This window comes from Schistocerca nitens, chromosome 4, assembly GCF_023898315.1.
Source record: "Schistocerca nitens isolate TAMUIC-IGC-003100 chromosome 4, iqSchNite1.1, whole genome shotgun sequence".
Classification (NCBI taxonomy): Eukaryota; Metazoa; Arthropoda; class Insecta; order Orthoptera; family Acrididae; genus Schistocerca; species Schistocerca nitens.
Window position 1 is genome coordinate 133,817,620 of NC_064617.1, and position 17,377 is coordinate 133,834,996.

The window sequence follows — 17,377 nt, forward strand, 5'->3', positions numbered from 1 at the left end:
TGACAGGCCTTTAATATTTTAAAGGACTTCTGATTTGTAATTGTCTAATTGTGCTGCACATTTCACAAAAGATGCATCTTTTTTAAGTTGAGTATTTCTTCATATTTAATAAATATCCTTTTATTACTAATCGTTGGGAATCTTTTTGATTGAAGATAATCTACTCTGTACTGCTCCTGCATTCCCAACAAATAGTGGTCCTTCCACCCCCTGTAACTGCATTACCAAGGTAACAGAATGACTAGGAGTTACGAATAATATAATTTCATTCCCTGTATGTATTTTTTTTCTTTGCAGTTCGTTGGTCTTTCTGGCATTAGCAAATGCCCATGTTTCTCTGATAACAACTTAAAGCTATTTCTTGGAATATGTTGGATAAAACACAAATGTCACCTGCAAAGTCAAGATCTCAAAGGTTTCCTTGAAAAATCTATCTCTTATACTTCTGTTGTTATCTTGTTTACAACATTACACAATTTTTAAGAGCATCTGGAAGATCCAGCAATCCAGTTCCACTTCTAGATTTATTGCAGTGTTACTGGTAACTTCCTCTGTATCCATTGTCGGACCTGCAGATGGCCCTCGTGTACCTCTTTCATTAAAATTATGATCTTTTCCATGATTCCTTCAACTTCCATCTTTGCCGGTAGTTGTCCCTCTTGACACTGTCAAAAGCATTCTCAAAATCCACATACCAGCTGGTTCCATGACTGGAATTGAACCGGCTGTTCCAATAAATTACCAAGTGTGGTTATCTCGCCTGTACTGAAGAAGATGCCTTTGAGTTCCTCTTCCTCGCTACATCTTCAGCAGTGTTCAGTGTAGCAATATCCATATAACAATCTTGCAGGGGACAATAACAACATTATGGTTCTCCAGTTATCAGTTACCGTAGATGAGCATAAGGTATTTGTTTTGCAGCATGATACAAATACATTTTTTCCATTTGATTGCTAGTTGTGAATCTACATAACAAGAAAGTATGTCATGCATGAAATGTATTCGCAATTGCGAATATGAACAACCATAAACTTTATAATGGAACAATAACACTGAAAATTTGTGCTGGACCAGACATTATGTATATTCCTGCACAGGGGGACATTTGAGGACTTCTAGTTGAATATTATCCATGCTAGCAGCTTCTTCCTTTTTTGAACTTCACAATGTCTACACCCACCATCACTTGTTTGATCCATAACAGTCACAAAAGTTCTTTACACTTTTAGACTGATCATTGTCTCTGTTTAATTATTTGCTAGGCAGGAAATTTATTTTTCTGTCTGTTATTTTTGCGTATCTCAAAAGTTTCATGTTTATGTTGCAGTTTTCCATCAAGTTTTTGGTCAATATTCATGTCTCATCTCAAATGCTTCTCGATTTATTTCTCCTGGGAAATGTGTTGTTGAGGTAGCAGGAGCTAAATTAGTAAGCCACTAGTGGCAATATTTTGCCAACTTGAAAGGTTTACACTGTTACAATCTTGTGAAACTAGTCTGATGTGCATATTTTATACTTCTTGAAGAACCAAAGAATGTTTTTACTAACTCATCCAATGCCTTCTGGGTTCACACTGCCATGCTCTGATGTGTCACTTCAAAGTTCTCTAAAGGTCTAAATACATGTTTCATTTGCAAACATTATTCTGTATGAAACTTCTTTACAGATTAAAACTGTGTGCCGGACCGAGACTCGAACTTGGGACCTTTGCCTTTCGCGGGCAAGTGCTCTACCATTTGAGCTACCCAAGCACAACTCACAACCCGCCTTCACAGCTTCAATTCTGCCAGTACCTCATCTGTCTTGAGTTGTGCTTGGGTAGCTCAGATGGTAGACTTTCCCATGAAAGGTAAACGTCCCGAGTTCGAGTCTCAGTCAGGCAAACAGTTTTAATCTGCCAGGAAGTTTCATATCAGCGTACACTCTGCTGCAGAGTGAAAATCTCATTCTGATTATTCTGTATATTGCCAATGTCAGATCTATGTCTTCACGTACAGACAACTGCTTCAACTTTGGAAATGTTGACTGACAGTTTTACAATAAATAAGTGACAGTCACTTTCCCCACCACCATGTTTCTTTTTCTTTTCATCTAATGAAGATTTACTTAAGTTCTTGCTTAAAGCACAGTGATCTCTTTAGACCTCTCTGCAGCTCTGTGGAGATAGTCAATATGTTATGGATGACTTACTATGACAATGAAGAATATCCATTAATGAGCTCAAGTGGAAAACCTAAGCATAACAGTAAATTCTGATTTTAGTGTAAGATTCCTAGATCTTCTCCTGAAGAAAAATTAGTACAAATTTCTCAACTTTTTTGTTTCCACTAAATCTCCTAGTAATGTTCAATTTGCTATTAAACCTAAATTATTTAACTGAATCATTAATCACATTTTCTTAGATAACTACTTCAAATTAGTAATTAATTTCAGAATCAGACAACTGAGTACGTTTATGACACTAATATGAAGGATCGAGGACCAGACCATTATTGGTTGGTCCTCTGGAGGCAAATGCTCTAGTTGATTATGTACGTATCTTCACAACAACTATACATACAGAGGAAAACACACAGAGCAGAAATACTGAGAGGGAATGGTGACTGCACAAATTATTCAAATAAAAATGAACAAGATGTTTTATCAGAGAGAATGGTGTACATTGCTTATTCATGTGAGATAGCCTTGTTACATTTCATTTTTACATTATCTCATAAGTTGAACATCTTTTGTATTTCCACTTATTTCACCTTATTTGCTAAATGTGTAATGAATTACTACTACTTTTTTCCTGACAAATTAATGGGAAAAGAAACATGATACACAGGTTAGAACTGGGTTTTGTAACATGCTGTTACTGTTTTAACAGTCATTCTGAAAGCATCCCCTATCAATCTATTTGAATTAGTTTTATATCATCACAATTTTTACTCTTCTTGCACTTCTTAAAAACGTTGAACAAAACAATTACAATGATCCAAAACAGTACCTTGCAAATACATTTCTTCTCCATCTCCAAATGGATCACCACATTTTGTGCAGCGAGCACATGTCGGATGGAAGTGATGGTTATCACCAGCCTAGAAAATGGAAGCAATTAACTCGTATAAATATCTGACACTCAGAGAGAAAAACTATTATGCTGTTTTGACACTGATTTAACATTATAAAAAATGTATTCAATGTAATTATCCGAACACAAGCCCTCGTTCAAGGTTCATTCATGTTATTCCATTTCCCAAATTTTCCAACAGACTCCAGTAAGAAATAATACAAGTAGTATACTGTAAAAAAATAATTACCTGCAGCACTTTCCCTGATATGTATCTGCTGCAGTACGCACATTTAACACCAAACTGCTTTTGATAATCTTTCTCACAGTACGGAACACCATCTCTGAGAACATAAAACAGTTAATGAAAGTAATGTAAACTAAATGAAGGTAACTGTCAAACAACAGTTATCTGTGAACACAGGGTGAAAAATTTTAACGACACAAACTGACCTGACAGTAACATAAATCAAGTATCATAATTGCCATCATATCGTAGCAACATTTCTTCCAGCATAGGCAATAAAATCAGTATCATTATTATTCCCATTTAGTTTTGTTTTAAATATTTCAGTTACTAACCAAATTTCAAATGTGAACCATAACTATTTCTGCAGCGAATTCAGTCCTCATGGTCAGATTTGAAGAGGCTCCTCATGCCTGGCAGTGATTTGCCTATATGCCATTGACAGCACCCTATTTACTGATACTTTCATGCGTAATACAAACCCTGGTGCAGCTTCACTTTTTCCCATATACACACAGCATTCCCATATGTGTATGGCACATTAACTACCAGGAAAGACAAAATCTTTGGAAAAACTCTGTGCTAGCACACTTTTCCTTTTTGCAGATGATACAAGCAAAGACATTAAATGTAGCACCAGTCTTCTAACTCAAAAGACAGCTGTTAAAATATTTGATAACATCAACATACAGTTCAAAGTTCATTACATTTTAAGAAGACTCAATACACACATTTCACTACTTCACACAGAACTCCAGAAGTTATCAAAATAGTGTAACAATCAAGTACAAGAAGCAGATAGTCTTAAGCTTTTGGGTTTACAGGTAGATAAAAAATACAGTCAAAGAACTCACAGCCTAGTATTAACAAAACACATTAGTTCAACAACATTTGCAGTATGCATGAAAACCTTTATTAGTGATTTAAAAAATGAAGAAGCTATTTATTTTCATGTATTATGAAGACAAATCCTATCATTGTGAGATGATCCATCGATGAACAAATAAATAAATAAAAATCATAGTGATGTGGCCACCATAAACCCCTTCCCCTATTAGTGCGCCTCTTCTAGAGAGGTTGAAATGCACGATTCCCACCTTGTTTCAGTGTTGAATTGTTACAGCTAAGTTACGCCATCAATTACAATATTACATGCTCTTCTTGATCACTGCAATCAAATGATGGAAAAATTTGATTTGAATATGTAGTGTTTTTTGCTCAGAGGTTAGAAGACACAGTTTCCAACAATTACAGGTCTTTTTAACCCAGAGTGTCCCATGGGGAATATTATAAATAGATACATATCTAATCCCAAGAGAACACTCAGTTTAACAGGTGCAGTGGTTATCCCCTTCAAATATTGTCAACACTAAAAGCTTGTTTTCTTCTTTAGCAGCCATTATCAGTCACCCGATTCGACTTTCATCTTCAAGAAAGTTTCTCTTATTACTCAACACATTAAAGTATTGAAAATCTGCTTCTTTGGCAGGCAAAGATTCACCAAAGGTCAGCTAAGAGACTGATTTGCATCCAGTCTAAAGTTAAAACATAAATATATCATTATGTCAGAGTGCTCCCATTTCAACTGCAATCCTATCTCAGTGTAATTTACACATATAGTAAAACAAATGAAGACTGGTGCCTCAAACAGTACACTGAGCAAGCTGAAACTTATTAGACTTACTGACAATAGGTAGAATTGTCATCCACCTTTCTTGGAAATTAAATAATAAGATAGCAATCTAGGCGGCAGTCTCAAAATTTTTCAAAATGATCCTCTCACTGCAGAACAAAATTCACAATGCAATCTGTTTAGACGAATGTCCCCTCCGATTTCTCCTATCATACAGATTTACTCAATTAATAAATAGAATTTGGATCACATCTACAAAACATGACTAAAAATCATACTGCTTTGAAGATGAATAAGTATATATTAAATGCGAGACAACAGTACTTACTTCCCCATGTATTCCCCATGAAGAACAGCATCACAAGTACGGCATTTGAAGCACCATATATGCCACTGACGTTCCAGAGCAATTAGCGCTTGACCTTCCTTCAGCTCCTCCTGACATCCAGCACATTCTGTTCAAGAAATTCAAACTGTGTAAACACACAACATGAAATGCTTTATTATTGTATAATGTCTACATAATCATAAAACTTTCACTGTAACTGCTTTATAAGTTGCTTAAGATTGCAAAACAACAGCTTTCCTTGAACCAACACGAGAAAAACTGAGGAGACTATAATGCAATTACATATTAAAAGAAGAATATAACACTATTATGAGCGGAGATGCTGAGTCGCAGACAGGCACAACACTTTCGGCCAATGGCCTTTCTCTCTCTCTCTCTCTCTCTCTCTCTCTCTCTCTCTCTCTCTCTCTCTCTCACACACACACACACACACACACACACACACACACACCTCTCACGCAGGACTGCAGTCTCAGGCAACTGAAACCACACTGCGAGAGCAGCAGTGCCAGTGCATGATGAAAGTGGCAACACGGTGGGGGAAAGGAGGAGGCTGGGGCAGGAGGGGGAGGGATAGTATGGTGGGGATGGCGGACAGTGAAGTGCTGCTCCCCTGCCCACTGCCCAACCTGCAGCACTTCACAGTGTGGACTTGTCGGTTTCCAGTTGTGGGGCCACACTGCTACCAGATGGTGGTGGAAGAGATGGTGGCAGATGCAATGCTTGCGCTCAAGGCTGAAGCTGTTGAGACAGTGGTGCCTGAGCACCTCCTGTGTTTGGATAGATGTAACCTGCCACCTATGAGTCTTCACCACCTTTACTGGTGTCCAAGCCTAAGTAGGAATGTGGGATCGAACCTACAGTGCCATGCCAGGCCCGTAACACTAGGAGGGACAGAAGCAGATCACTGAAGGGGGGCAGTGTCAGAAGATGATGCAAGGTCTGCATTTGCCATCAATGGAGCAGCTCAGTGGGGAAATGATTGTTAATCAGTGTCGTTTGGTAACTGCTCAAAAACAGGGACAGAGGATTCACAGCGGTTTTCTTTTCCTGTTTAAAGGTCCAAATGAAACATTCCACTTCACCATTTAAGGAAGGATGGAATAGAGGGGTGCAAATATGTTTTATGCCATTGGCCTCGCTGAAACCTTTGAAGGCAGATGCTGTGAATTGCGGCCCCTTATCAGAGACCAATGTGCGAGGCAGCCCTTAAATGGCCAAAATCTGATTCAAGGCAGTGAGAATGGCGTTGGTTGTGACAGATGGCATGTGTATACCATATGGGTACTTTGAATAAGCATCTGCAATGAGCAACCACAGTGATTCCAAGTGGGCCCACAAAATCGAGATGGACGCAGTCCCAAAGGAGGCAGGGGTAGGTTAGAGGGTGAAAGATTGTGGGGGCACTGCTTGGTGCCATGCACAAGCTGTGCAGACACAGACCATTGCTTTGATGCCACCGTTGATCACCAGCAAACACACGTCTGCGAGCTAGTGCTTTCAAGCAGGACATACCCCAATGTCCTAGGTGCAGCAAGCTCTACACCTGTTGGTGCAAGTCTGCTGGGCTGCCCAACAGATGCACTTCAGTCTCAATGTCCAAAAGTGACATTATCAATAACAGAGAGCCTGTGAGAAATGTCAGTGCGGGAGCTGAACTCTTTCACCAATCAGCAGGTGAGGTAAGTTGGCAAGCCATGGGTCACATAGTGGAGAACATGTTGTGAGATTGGGTCTTGGCACATGGTGGCAGTGGTCTGAGCAGCCATAATGGGAAATGTGTCCAACATACATTGCTGCACAATATTGATGTGGAAGCAGAGGATCTCCTGTTGGTTGAAATATGGTTCGGGTGAATGGATAGATATAACAACAAGTTGGCATTGGAATACTGTGCCATGGGCTTGTACCAGATGGTATAACTTATGCAGTCAGGAACACTGCCCAGCACTGAAAGCATTGGACTGTTCGTTCTGGGAGGCTGGAGTGCAGCCTGAATAAAGTCACCAATGGTTTGTGTCCTGTGATTAGGGAGAAGTGTGTCCTAAAATGGTCGACGTGAAATTTTTTAATAGCAAATTATTTCCAATGCCTCCTTGTTGATCTGGGAATGTTTTGCTGTGCAAGGGTCAATGTTTCTGAAGCGTATGCTATAGGCTGCCTGGAGCCATTCCCATTCCTGTGCAACAAGACCACATCAATGCCATAGACAGATGTGTCGGCTTCCACAACCAACGGCCAACTGAGAGAGAATAGTGTGAGGCAAGAGGAAGATTTCAGCATGGTCTTCAATTGGGTAAATGCACAGTCACAGGAAGGAGTCCAGTTGTAAAACACACCCTTTTTTATGCAACAGATTGAGGGGTTGCACAATGTGGGCTGCAGAGGGTAAGAAACTGGAACAATAATTGCTTTTGCCCAAAAACATCAGCAATTCAGTTAAGTTTCTTGGGCAGAGTGAGGAGTCTATTGCGGCAATATTCCAATCAGTTGGCCTGATTCCATCTTTGGTGAGCCAGTCCTTCAAATACTCCACTTTTGGCTGAAAACCTGCATATCTCTGAACAACAATGTGGGCCTGTATACTGCAGGGTTGTAAAAAGGATTCTGCAAATCCTCCTCAGGGTAGAGTCCCATAACAATGAGATTATTCAAGCAATTTGTGCAAGCCATAATATGCTGTGTCAGCTGTTGCAGAGACATTTGGAAAACTGTGGGGGCTGAGACAATGCCAAATGGGAGCCACTTTTACAAACCAAAAGGTGTATTAATGACAATGATGTGTTGGGATTCCTGAACTAATGGTCACAGGAAACAGGCATCAATGAGGCCAAGCTCGGTGCAATATGCCCCTCGAGCAAGTCTGGCGAGATTATCTTCCATTCAGGACACAGGATAAGTTTCCACCTGTGACTGAGCATTGATTGTAGTCTTGAAATCTCCACACAATCTGGGAGAACCACTGGGCATTCTGATGATGACTAGGGGAGTGGCCCATGCACTAGATTTCATCTGATCAATAACCCCAGCAGACTGGAGATGATCTAGTTCACGCTTCACATCATCATCATCACATAAGGTAACAAATTGGTCAGGTGCAGTAAAAATAAGGTGTGCCATCTGGCTGAAGGGTGATGTGCACCTGAAAGTCTGAAGCACATCACAAATCCAGCTGAAACAGAGCTGCAAACACCGTGTGGAGACCGTCCAGTTTTTGTATAGAAACTACGGTGGATATGACCTTGACTTCATCACAAATAGAAAATCCTAACAACGTAAATGGATCAAAGCCAAAAATGTTGGTAGCAGATGGGTGGTTGACCACAGATAACGTAATGAGCTGGGAAACACTTTTGTACCCCATAGTGAAGGAGAACTGCCCACAATAAGGAATAAAACTGTTCCCACAGGCCCCAAATGCGGCGAGGGTGGGGACATCTCCGGTGAATCCAGTTGTGCATGTGTCACCCGATTTATCACACAAACGGTGGGCCCTGTTTCCACCTGGAGAAGGAAGTCCTGGTGAGAAATGCGAAGTATGAGAAACAATTTCTGCATGAAGGGGTCACCTGGGGACCCACCAACTGCTACCCATGTATGATTTCATGGTGCACTCATGGGGCAGAATGTGAACAAGTTGTGTGGCTTTGACACACTGAGTGGTGACGCCCACCTTTGCCACAGGGCTGCCCCCAGTGACCCAGAGGCTCAGACACCACAGGCATTGGACAACGATGAATCACAACACTGCTGCAACCAGGAGGTCGCCCTATGCCTGTGATGCGGGGGTGGCAAGTGTGGTAGCACGTCACCAACCAAATCTTGTGGCTTTACTACGAGTCTTTCGTTAGTAGCCCATGCAATCTCAAATAAGTGTGTGGTGTGCAAGAAGTCCTCCAATAACGGATTATCCAGTTTCAATGCTGCTGTGCGGACCTCAGAATTGGCTGTCAGCTGAATCATGACGTCACAAATCCAGGAGTCCACGCACAAAGCCTTGTAACCTTGATTAGCGCAAGTGAAATCACATTTGTGTCAGAGACATTATAAGTCTGCGACCTAAGAGTGGTGCGATTGTCCAGGTTGTTTATAGTACTGGTGGAACTCGAGCCTGGAGGCAACTACAATATCTCTCTGAACAACAGGTGGTCAACAGAGTGCGTATCCTCTGAAAGGAGTGTGCACGGAGTCAGACAGAGGCACCAATTTGCGGAGCAGAAGAAAAGTGTCCAGCGACACCCAAAATGGAAATAATGATCGCTGGACTGAATCATCTGTGACTTGAAACACTGAGAAATATAGTTTCAGCTGATGCAGATGTGTGTTCAGGTCCTCCATAGTGCCACTGAAAGGCCGAAATCGTGGATGATGAAAGAGGTCATCCACTGTAGGGGCACCGAGACATGGAGCAAAGTGGCCTCATGCACTCCTGTGTTTGCCCACCTGCAGCTGAAATGACTTTTATAACAAGTTTATCTGAAGCTGCTGCTATTGCGTTACGTGATGCTGTTGCTCCAGTAGGCAAACTGTAAGGGGTCCGCAGGCCCTTACTACTAAGTTTGCATCAGCACAGGTCGACAGGGCAACTATCGATAGTGTGTTGGGTGGCGAGAGCGAGAGTCCATTCAGGTTGTGTGTGTTGTGGGTTACCGTTAGGCGGGCAGAGAGCTGTGCAGAAGCCAGCAGTTGTTGATACAAATTACCGACAAAGGGAGTGGCCATCGCCGCGGTTTAACCCCTTTGTGTTAGTATAATACGGAAAAGTGAAACAGTATAATTATTAGAGTGATTCAGCGATATTTGTGTGCCGTTATTGAGATTCCGCGTCTACCGCGCCGGCATTATTTGGATTACAGTGTTGGATTACAGTGATTGTATTTTGCGTGTGACGATTATGAATAACGAAGAAACCTGTGCTGAGATTAGCCGTTATTAACAGTGTATTGACGAAGGCAGTGGCTGTCTCCTTCTTTTGGTGTTTTTGATACGAATATAGGTCTTGATAAGTGAAGCTGTGTTGTTGTTCTCTTGCCACCAGACATTTCATTATTACAGCATTTGAGAAAGACAGAATGGAATGTAACAACTCCGTAGCAGTCCAATCCGATTGCCAGCCCCATTAGGTACACGGTCATATTAATTAATACTTATGTGGGCTGCTATTCAGATCCCGAACGAACGGGCTATAATAATAGAATAAAAGGGAGTGTTACAAAACCAATTTAGCATCCAAGCTATTGACAATTTAATTTTTCCTTGGAACCAATTCTATATCTGTGAGTGGCCTGATATCAGCGCAAGTGTCAGAATCCAAGAGAGAAACACCTAAAGCCACAAGGCAGAAGGGCCGCCTGTGTATAAGAACACGACAACAAGTGGTAGCTGACCTAAACACGGCTGACTGACGGCAGACATACACAGACAAGGACAAGATCAATGCAAACTATGTAAACAAAGGGCAAAGCTGAAACCATCAACACAATTATGTAAACAGGTCAAGAGCAACAAGAGTCACAAGCCAAATCACAACCAAAGAGAAAGACAATGTGCCACCTGAGGCTGTTATTCAATAGTCCACAGTACACAAATGTTGTTGTTGTTGTTGTTGTTGTTGTTGTTGTTGTTGTTGTTGTTGTCTTCAGTCCTGAGACTGGTTTGATGCAGCTCTCCATGCTACTCTATCCTGTGCAAGCTTCTTCATCTCCCAGTACTTACTGAAACCTACATCCTTCTGAATCTGCTTAGTGTATTCATCTCTTGGTCTCCCTCTACGATTTTTACCCTCCACGCTGCCCTCCAATGCTAAATTTGTGATCCCTTGATGCCTCAGAACATGTCCAACCAACCGGTCCCTTCTTCTTGTCAAGTTGTGCCACAAACTCCTCTTCTCCCCAATTCTATCCAATACCTCCTCATTAGTTATGTGATCTACCCATCTAATCTTCAGCAATCTTCTGTAGCACCAAATTTCGAAAGCTTCTATTCTCTTCTTTTCCAAACTATTTATAGTCCATGTTTCACTTCCATACATGGCCACTCTCCATACAAATACTTTCAGAAACGACTTCCTGACACTAAAATCTATACTCGATGTTAACAAATTTCTCTTCTTCAGAAACGCTCTCCTTGCCATTGCCAGGCTACATTTTATATCCTCTTCTACTTCGACCATCATCAGTTATTTTGCTCCCCAAATAGCAAAACTCCTTTACTACTTTAAGTGTCTCATTTCCTAATCTAATTCCCTCAGCATCACCCGACTTAATTCGACTACATTCCATTATCCTCATTTTGCTTTTGTTGATGTTCATCTTACATCCCCGTTTCAAGACACTGTCCATTCCGTTCAACTGCTCTTCCAAGTCCTTTGCTGTCTCTGACAGAATTACAATGTCATCAGTGAACCTCAATGTTTTTATTTCTTGTCCATGGACTTTAATACCTACTCCGAATTTTTCTTTTGTTTCCTTTACTGCTTGCTCAATATACAGATTGAATAACATCGGGGACAGGCTACAACCCTGTCTCACTCCCTTCCCAACCGCTGCTTCCCTTTCATGCCCCTCGACTCTTATAACTGCCATCTGCTTTCTGTACAAATTGTAAATAGCCTTTCGCTCCCTGTATTTTACCCCTGCCACCTTTAGAATTTGAAAGAGAGTATTCCAGTCAACATTGTCAAAAGCTTTCTCTAAGTCTACAAATGCTAGAAATGTAGGTTTGCCTTTCCTTAATCTATTTTCTAAGATAAGTCGTAGGGTCAGTATTGCCTCACATGTTCCAACATTTCTGCGGAATCCAAACTGATATTCGCCGAGGTCGGCTTCTACCAGTTTTTCCATTCATCTGTAAAGAATTTGCGTTAGTACTTTGCAGTTGTGACTTATTAAACTGATAGTTCGGTAATTTTCGCATCTGTCAACACCTGCTTTCTTTGGGATTGAAATTATTATATTCTTCTTGAAGTCTGAGGGTATTTCGCCTGTCTCATACATCTTGCTCACCAGATGGTAGAGTTTTGTCAGGACTGGCTCTCCCAAGGCTATCAGCAGTTCTAATGGAATGTTGTCTACTCCCAGGACCTTGTTTTGACCTAGGTCATTCAGTGCTCTGTCGAACTCTTCACGCAGTATCATGTCTCCCATTTCATCTTCATCTACATCTACATTCTCTTCCATTTCCATAATATTGTCCTCAAGTACATCGCTCTTGTATCGACCCTTTATATACTCCTTCCACCTTTCTGCTTTCCCGTCTTTGCTTAGAACTGGGTTTCCATCTGAGCTCTTGATATTCATAAAAGTGGCTCTCTTTTTCTCCAAAGGTCCCTTTAATTTTCCTGTAGGCAGTATTTATCTTACCCCTGAGATAAGCCTCTACATCCTTACATTTGTCCTTTAGCCATCCCTGCTTAGCCATTCTGGACTCTCTGTCGATCTCATTTTTGAGACGTTTGTATTCCCTTTTGCCTGCTTCATTTACTGTGTTTTTATATTTTCTCCTTTCATCAATTAAAGTCAATATTTCTTCTGTTGCCCAAGGATTTCTACTAGCCCTCATCTTTTTACCTACTTGATCCTCTGCTGCCTTCACTACTTCATCCCTCAGAGCTACCCATTCTGCTTCTACTCTATTTCTTTCCCCCATTCCCGTCAATTGTTCCCTTATGCTCTCCCTGAAACTCTGTACAACCTCTGGTTCTCTCAGTTTATCCAGGTCCCATCTCCTTAAATTCCCACCTTTTTGCAGTTTCTTCAATTTTAATCTACAGTTCATAACCAACAGATTGTGGTCAGAATCCACATCTACCCCTGGAAATGTCCTACAATTTAAAACCTGGTTCCTAAATCTCTGTCTTACCATTATATAATCTATCTGATACCTTCTAGTATCTCCAGGATTATTCCATGTATACAACCTTCTTTTACGATTCTTGAACCAAGTGTTAACTATGATTAAGTTATGCTCTGTGCAAAATTCTACCAGACGGCTTCCTCTTTCATTTCTCTCCCCCAATGATAGTAACCGACAATATCAGATGCAAGTACAAAACTGACTGATCGTTCTCTGAGCGGCAGTATTTATATTGGCCACAATGACAACTATTGACTGGAAGATTCACATGGCGAGACAAATGGTGAGACTGCATCCTCTAATGGCCATCTAGGTCTGATATCTCCTGGACATCTGGTAATTTTTAAAAAGACAAACATTAAGTCCTCAGTTTCCATCTTTCTGCGATTGTGTGACAAAGGAGACCACACATATTTGCACACCAGATAACCTAATACATAGGGACTCACGATTTCAATTATGTACAGCCTGGAATCTTCCACGCGCCACCACTACATATAGAGAATAATGACAACTTCCAACAACAGTTAAACTGTGAGGTAATGAAAGTTCCATTGGTTTGGCTCCCGTCCACAGTGACACTTGGCAGCGGCACCGGCTATCTAGTGCCCAAATGTAAGGTCATAGCTCGGCTCCCAGTAGGAGTTTCTGAATACACTACTATCATGATCTGCAAGCACATGTGCGACTTTCACATGAGGCCCGATATATATAAAAATCGCTATGCGTACATTGGCAGTTGTTACTTGTCAGTAGCAACAAATAGCCGCCACCTGATAACAACAACCAGTTGCCTCGACGAAATATTTTCGTACACACAAAATGTGATCTGGTGGCAGACTTGACAGCCATACAGCCATATACTGAGCTTATCTTTGGAGGAAGCCATTGAGTCACACAGAAAATATTGTCAAATCAATTTTGGTGATGTACTGCGGCTGGCCGCGGTGGCCGAGCGGTTCTAGGCCCTTCAGTCCGGAACTGTGCGACTGCTACAGTCGCAGGTTCGAATCCTGCCTCGGGCATGGAAGTGTGCGATGTCCTTAGGTTAGTTAGGGTTACGTAGTTCTAAGTTCTATGGGACTGATGACCTCAGATGTTAAGTCCCATAGTGCTCAGAACCATTTGATGTACTGCAGTGTCATCCGAAAGGTGTACTTAACAGTACATTTTTCATAAAAATAAACTCTCTTTGTTAATACTGCAATGTTATGACTTCCATATTCAGAAGTAAGTCTAGTGGACTAAGTATTAGTCACCCCATTAAAAGAAGACACTGGTCAACATTGGAATGCTGCACATGGCATAGAACTGGTTACAGGTGACCGTATGACCACTGATATTTGTCACAACACATAGAGGTATATATTTCCTAGTCGGTCATATGGAATCAACACAGCAACACAAGTCGATGTGGAGGATGGAATGGAAGAAAGGAGCTATTTTGTTTGGATGTGCCCTTGATCACACCTCAAATGAAGTTGACCAATTTGTTTATGTATCAACGCAGATTTTTCAACATGTCTACAAGGAATGGTGTACCACTCGAGCTATGTGACACTGCTTAAAAACAGTGGTCATAAAAATATCCAAACACACAAGAACAGAAGACTCATGTCTTGCCTTGTCCTTGACAATCAGTTTAAAACCCAATAGGTACTGCTGCAATTGTGAATGCAGATCCATCTCCACCACCTTCTGAGAGAACATTGTAATTGGAGCTGCATGCCATGGACATTTTGAGTCAGGTGTCTTGTGAAAGGGCATAGCTCACAATTGCACCTCTTCAGTATACAAAAAAAATACAAACTGGACAGCAGCTGACTAGAGACATCTAGTGTGGTCTGGTGGGTTGTGATGTTGCCTCTTTTCAATGACGTGATGTGCCTTCGTAAGCCCAATGAGGCGTTTAACTTGCAGGAGGGTGCAATTGCCACTAGAAGTGGTTCTGCAACGATGTTTTGGTGGTGTTTTTTGTACCGTGATTTGGGCCCCACTCATTCATGTTACTGTGAACTTGAAACTGGGTACTTTTGCAACATCCTGAGTAACCAAGTGTTGCCTCTTTTTCTACATCCCCAGTCTCCTGTGGACATTCCCATTTGCCAAGATGACGACAGTCATGCTGACAGGGTTGCACACGTGTATTCCAGGTCCGCATGACACTGAGGCACCCTGTCACACCTTAACAAGTCCACTAAAGCATTTGACTGAAAGGTCACAGAAAATTTCTGAGCCTATTTGGAACAATAGGTAAGGCTCAGCAAACAAAATCTGTGCACTCTGGTAGTTCTATGGGATCTAATTATCAACGAGTGACTTCAGCTAGAGATGGCATACTTTAATAACTTGAGGACTCTGTTCTTTACACCATTAAGGCTATTATCAAGGCTAGTGGCAGTGGTATTAGTGTGATGTTTACAGATTGTGACTAACTTTTTGTCTGGTGAGTTTATATCCCCAGCTACCAGCACTGAGACATGCAACTGCATAGTATGTTAGTTTAGAAGAATATGAAATGAATACAGGAACTGTGACTTGGTGCACACTCTCAGCTGACAATGTACACTCCAAAAATATTAGTTTGTGACAGTCGTGCAGCTCACAGACAGCCATCAGATCTTCAAAATATCAATAGCTTCCGTTCGAAGGTTGTACAGTCCAGAATCAGAATGCTAATAGGGCAAAATCACCATAAGCAGTGAGGCAATCATTTCTCCTGTTGTGTACAATTTCATTAACAATGGCAAGGCAAGATGGGCTACAGAGTGATGTGACAACTGTCATTGTAGGAAAGCTGGACAGAAGCAGAAATGATTAGCGAACAAGTAACACAGCAAACAGACAATTTATTTAACTTTTATCTCTCCAAACAAACAAAGACATATTGCAAATGATGCAGCAAGAAACAGACTCCAGCTATTTTACAAAAGCAACAACAATGGAGCTGCGACTAGGCAGCTACTGCTTAGCTTCGTGTGTTGATGTGGCTCTGAGTGTGAATGGGTGAGCGGCTGCCAACAGCTATCCTATATTGTAGCAGCAGAGGGCACTCTTAGTACAGAGCTACTGCAGGTGTGGTCCAGTGGGCGCACTCAATTGGGACCACCAGATTCCGTGCGTCAGCTATCAGTGTCAGAGGGAAACTCGCAATGTCATTGCTATGACGCCCATGGGGTGTTATCGACAAGTGATAATGCATCACATCACCAATGCACCTGACTGGAGATACCTATTTGGTAAATCACTGAGCCATTCTGTGTTAAGTCCATAACTGCTTGCTGCACATCCTTGTTTGAAATGAATGCTCAGACCTTCAAAAAATTTAAGGGAATGAAGGCATGATAATCGCGTGGGGAGAGATCTTGTTTATAGTGTGTGTGTGCTCAAATGTCTCCCACTTGAGTTGGTGCTAACTTCTGCATTATGACATTTGCAACACACAAACATGTTATCATGAAGCGGCAGCACAGCTTGTCGCACCATTCCCCAACAGTCATTTTTGACAGACATGCTGCCCTATATACCTTCTTCATTCTCTGATGGATATCTACTGGTGTCTGTCCTTCAGCAGCTACGAACACATTGGTCCTGTTTGGATGCATTTGGTAATAATGTCGTCACAGTTCACGTTTCTACATGTACCACACACACACACACACACACACACACACACACACACTAACTCCTTGCCTACAAGACAGTTCTTGCATAATCACAATGGAGTCACATTATGTTGCAAATATGCTGCAGCAATGTCTTCAAACGGAAACTTTTTGATCGCCCCCTTACATCTACTTTGAAGGACACAAATAAGTTGGAAGATATCCATTCTCAGAGAATGGAACCAGCTTCGAGAAAATAAAACAAAGCAAATACAAAATTATTAGTAGTGCATACACAAGTTATCACACATACATGGAAATGCAAATGGAGAGAAGTTTACCTGGTCCTGTGCCACTAGAAGGACTGGCCTGAGGAGACTGCGTCTCTCTGACAGGAATTTGCACGCACTTCTGACAAAGAACTTCTTTCCCTGTGTATGTTACTCGTTCTCCAGAAGGGAATGGTTGCCTGTTTAACAAAAGTGATACAACATCATCGAATACATATTAGTTACTGTAATCAAAAAAAGTAACATGTTGCTTTGAAAAATCTTGTTCTTCAATGACTGCACCAGTAATGGCCAATAAGAATTACTCTCAGAAATGAATAACTTTAGTATTTTAGTCAACAAGATAA

General features: G+C 41.3%; 1 protein-coding gene across 6 annotated transcripts in view; it reads right to left on the reverse strand.

Annotated features, from left to right (window-relative positions):
• The window catches only part of LOC126251682 (actin-binding LIM protein 2), a 359,496-nt gene that overhangs the window by 95,032 nt on the left and 247,087 nt on the right, over nucleotides 1-17,377 (reverse strand). For all 6 annotated transcript variants that reach the window (XM_049952267.1, XM_049952266.1, XM_049952265.1 and 3 more), the window contains 4 exons: nucleotides 17,082-17,209; nucleotides 5,261-5,387; nucleotides 3,303-3,396; nucleotides 2,990-3,080 (listed from right to left, as the gene is read on the reverse strand). In XM_049952267.1, coding sequence (XP_049808224.1) covers nucleotides 2,990-3,080; nucleotides 3,303-3,396; nucleotides 5,261-5,387; nucleotides 17,082-17,209 — 440 coding nt within the window. The remainder of the gene's footprint in view (nucleotides 1-2,989; nucleotides 3,081-3,302; nucleotides 3,397-5,260; nucleotides 5,388-17,081; nucleotides 17,210-17,377) is intronic.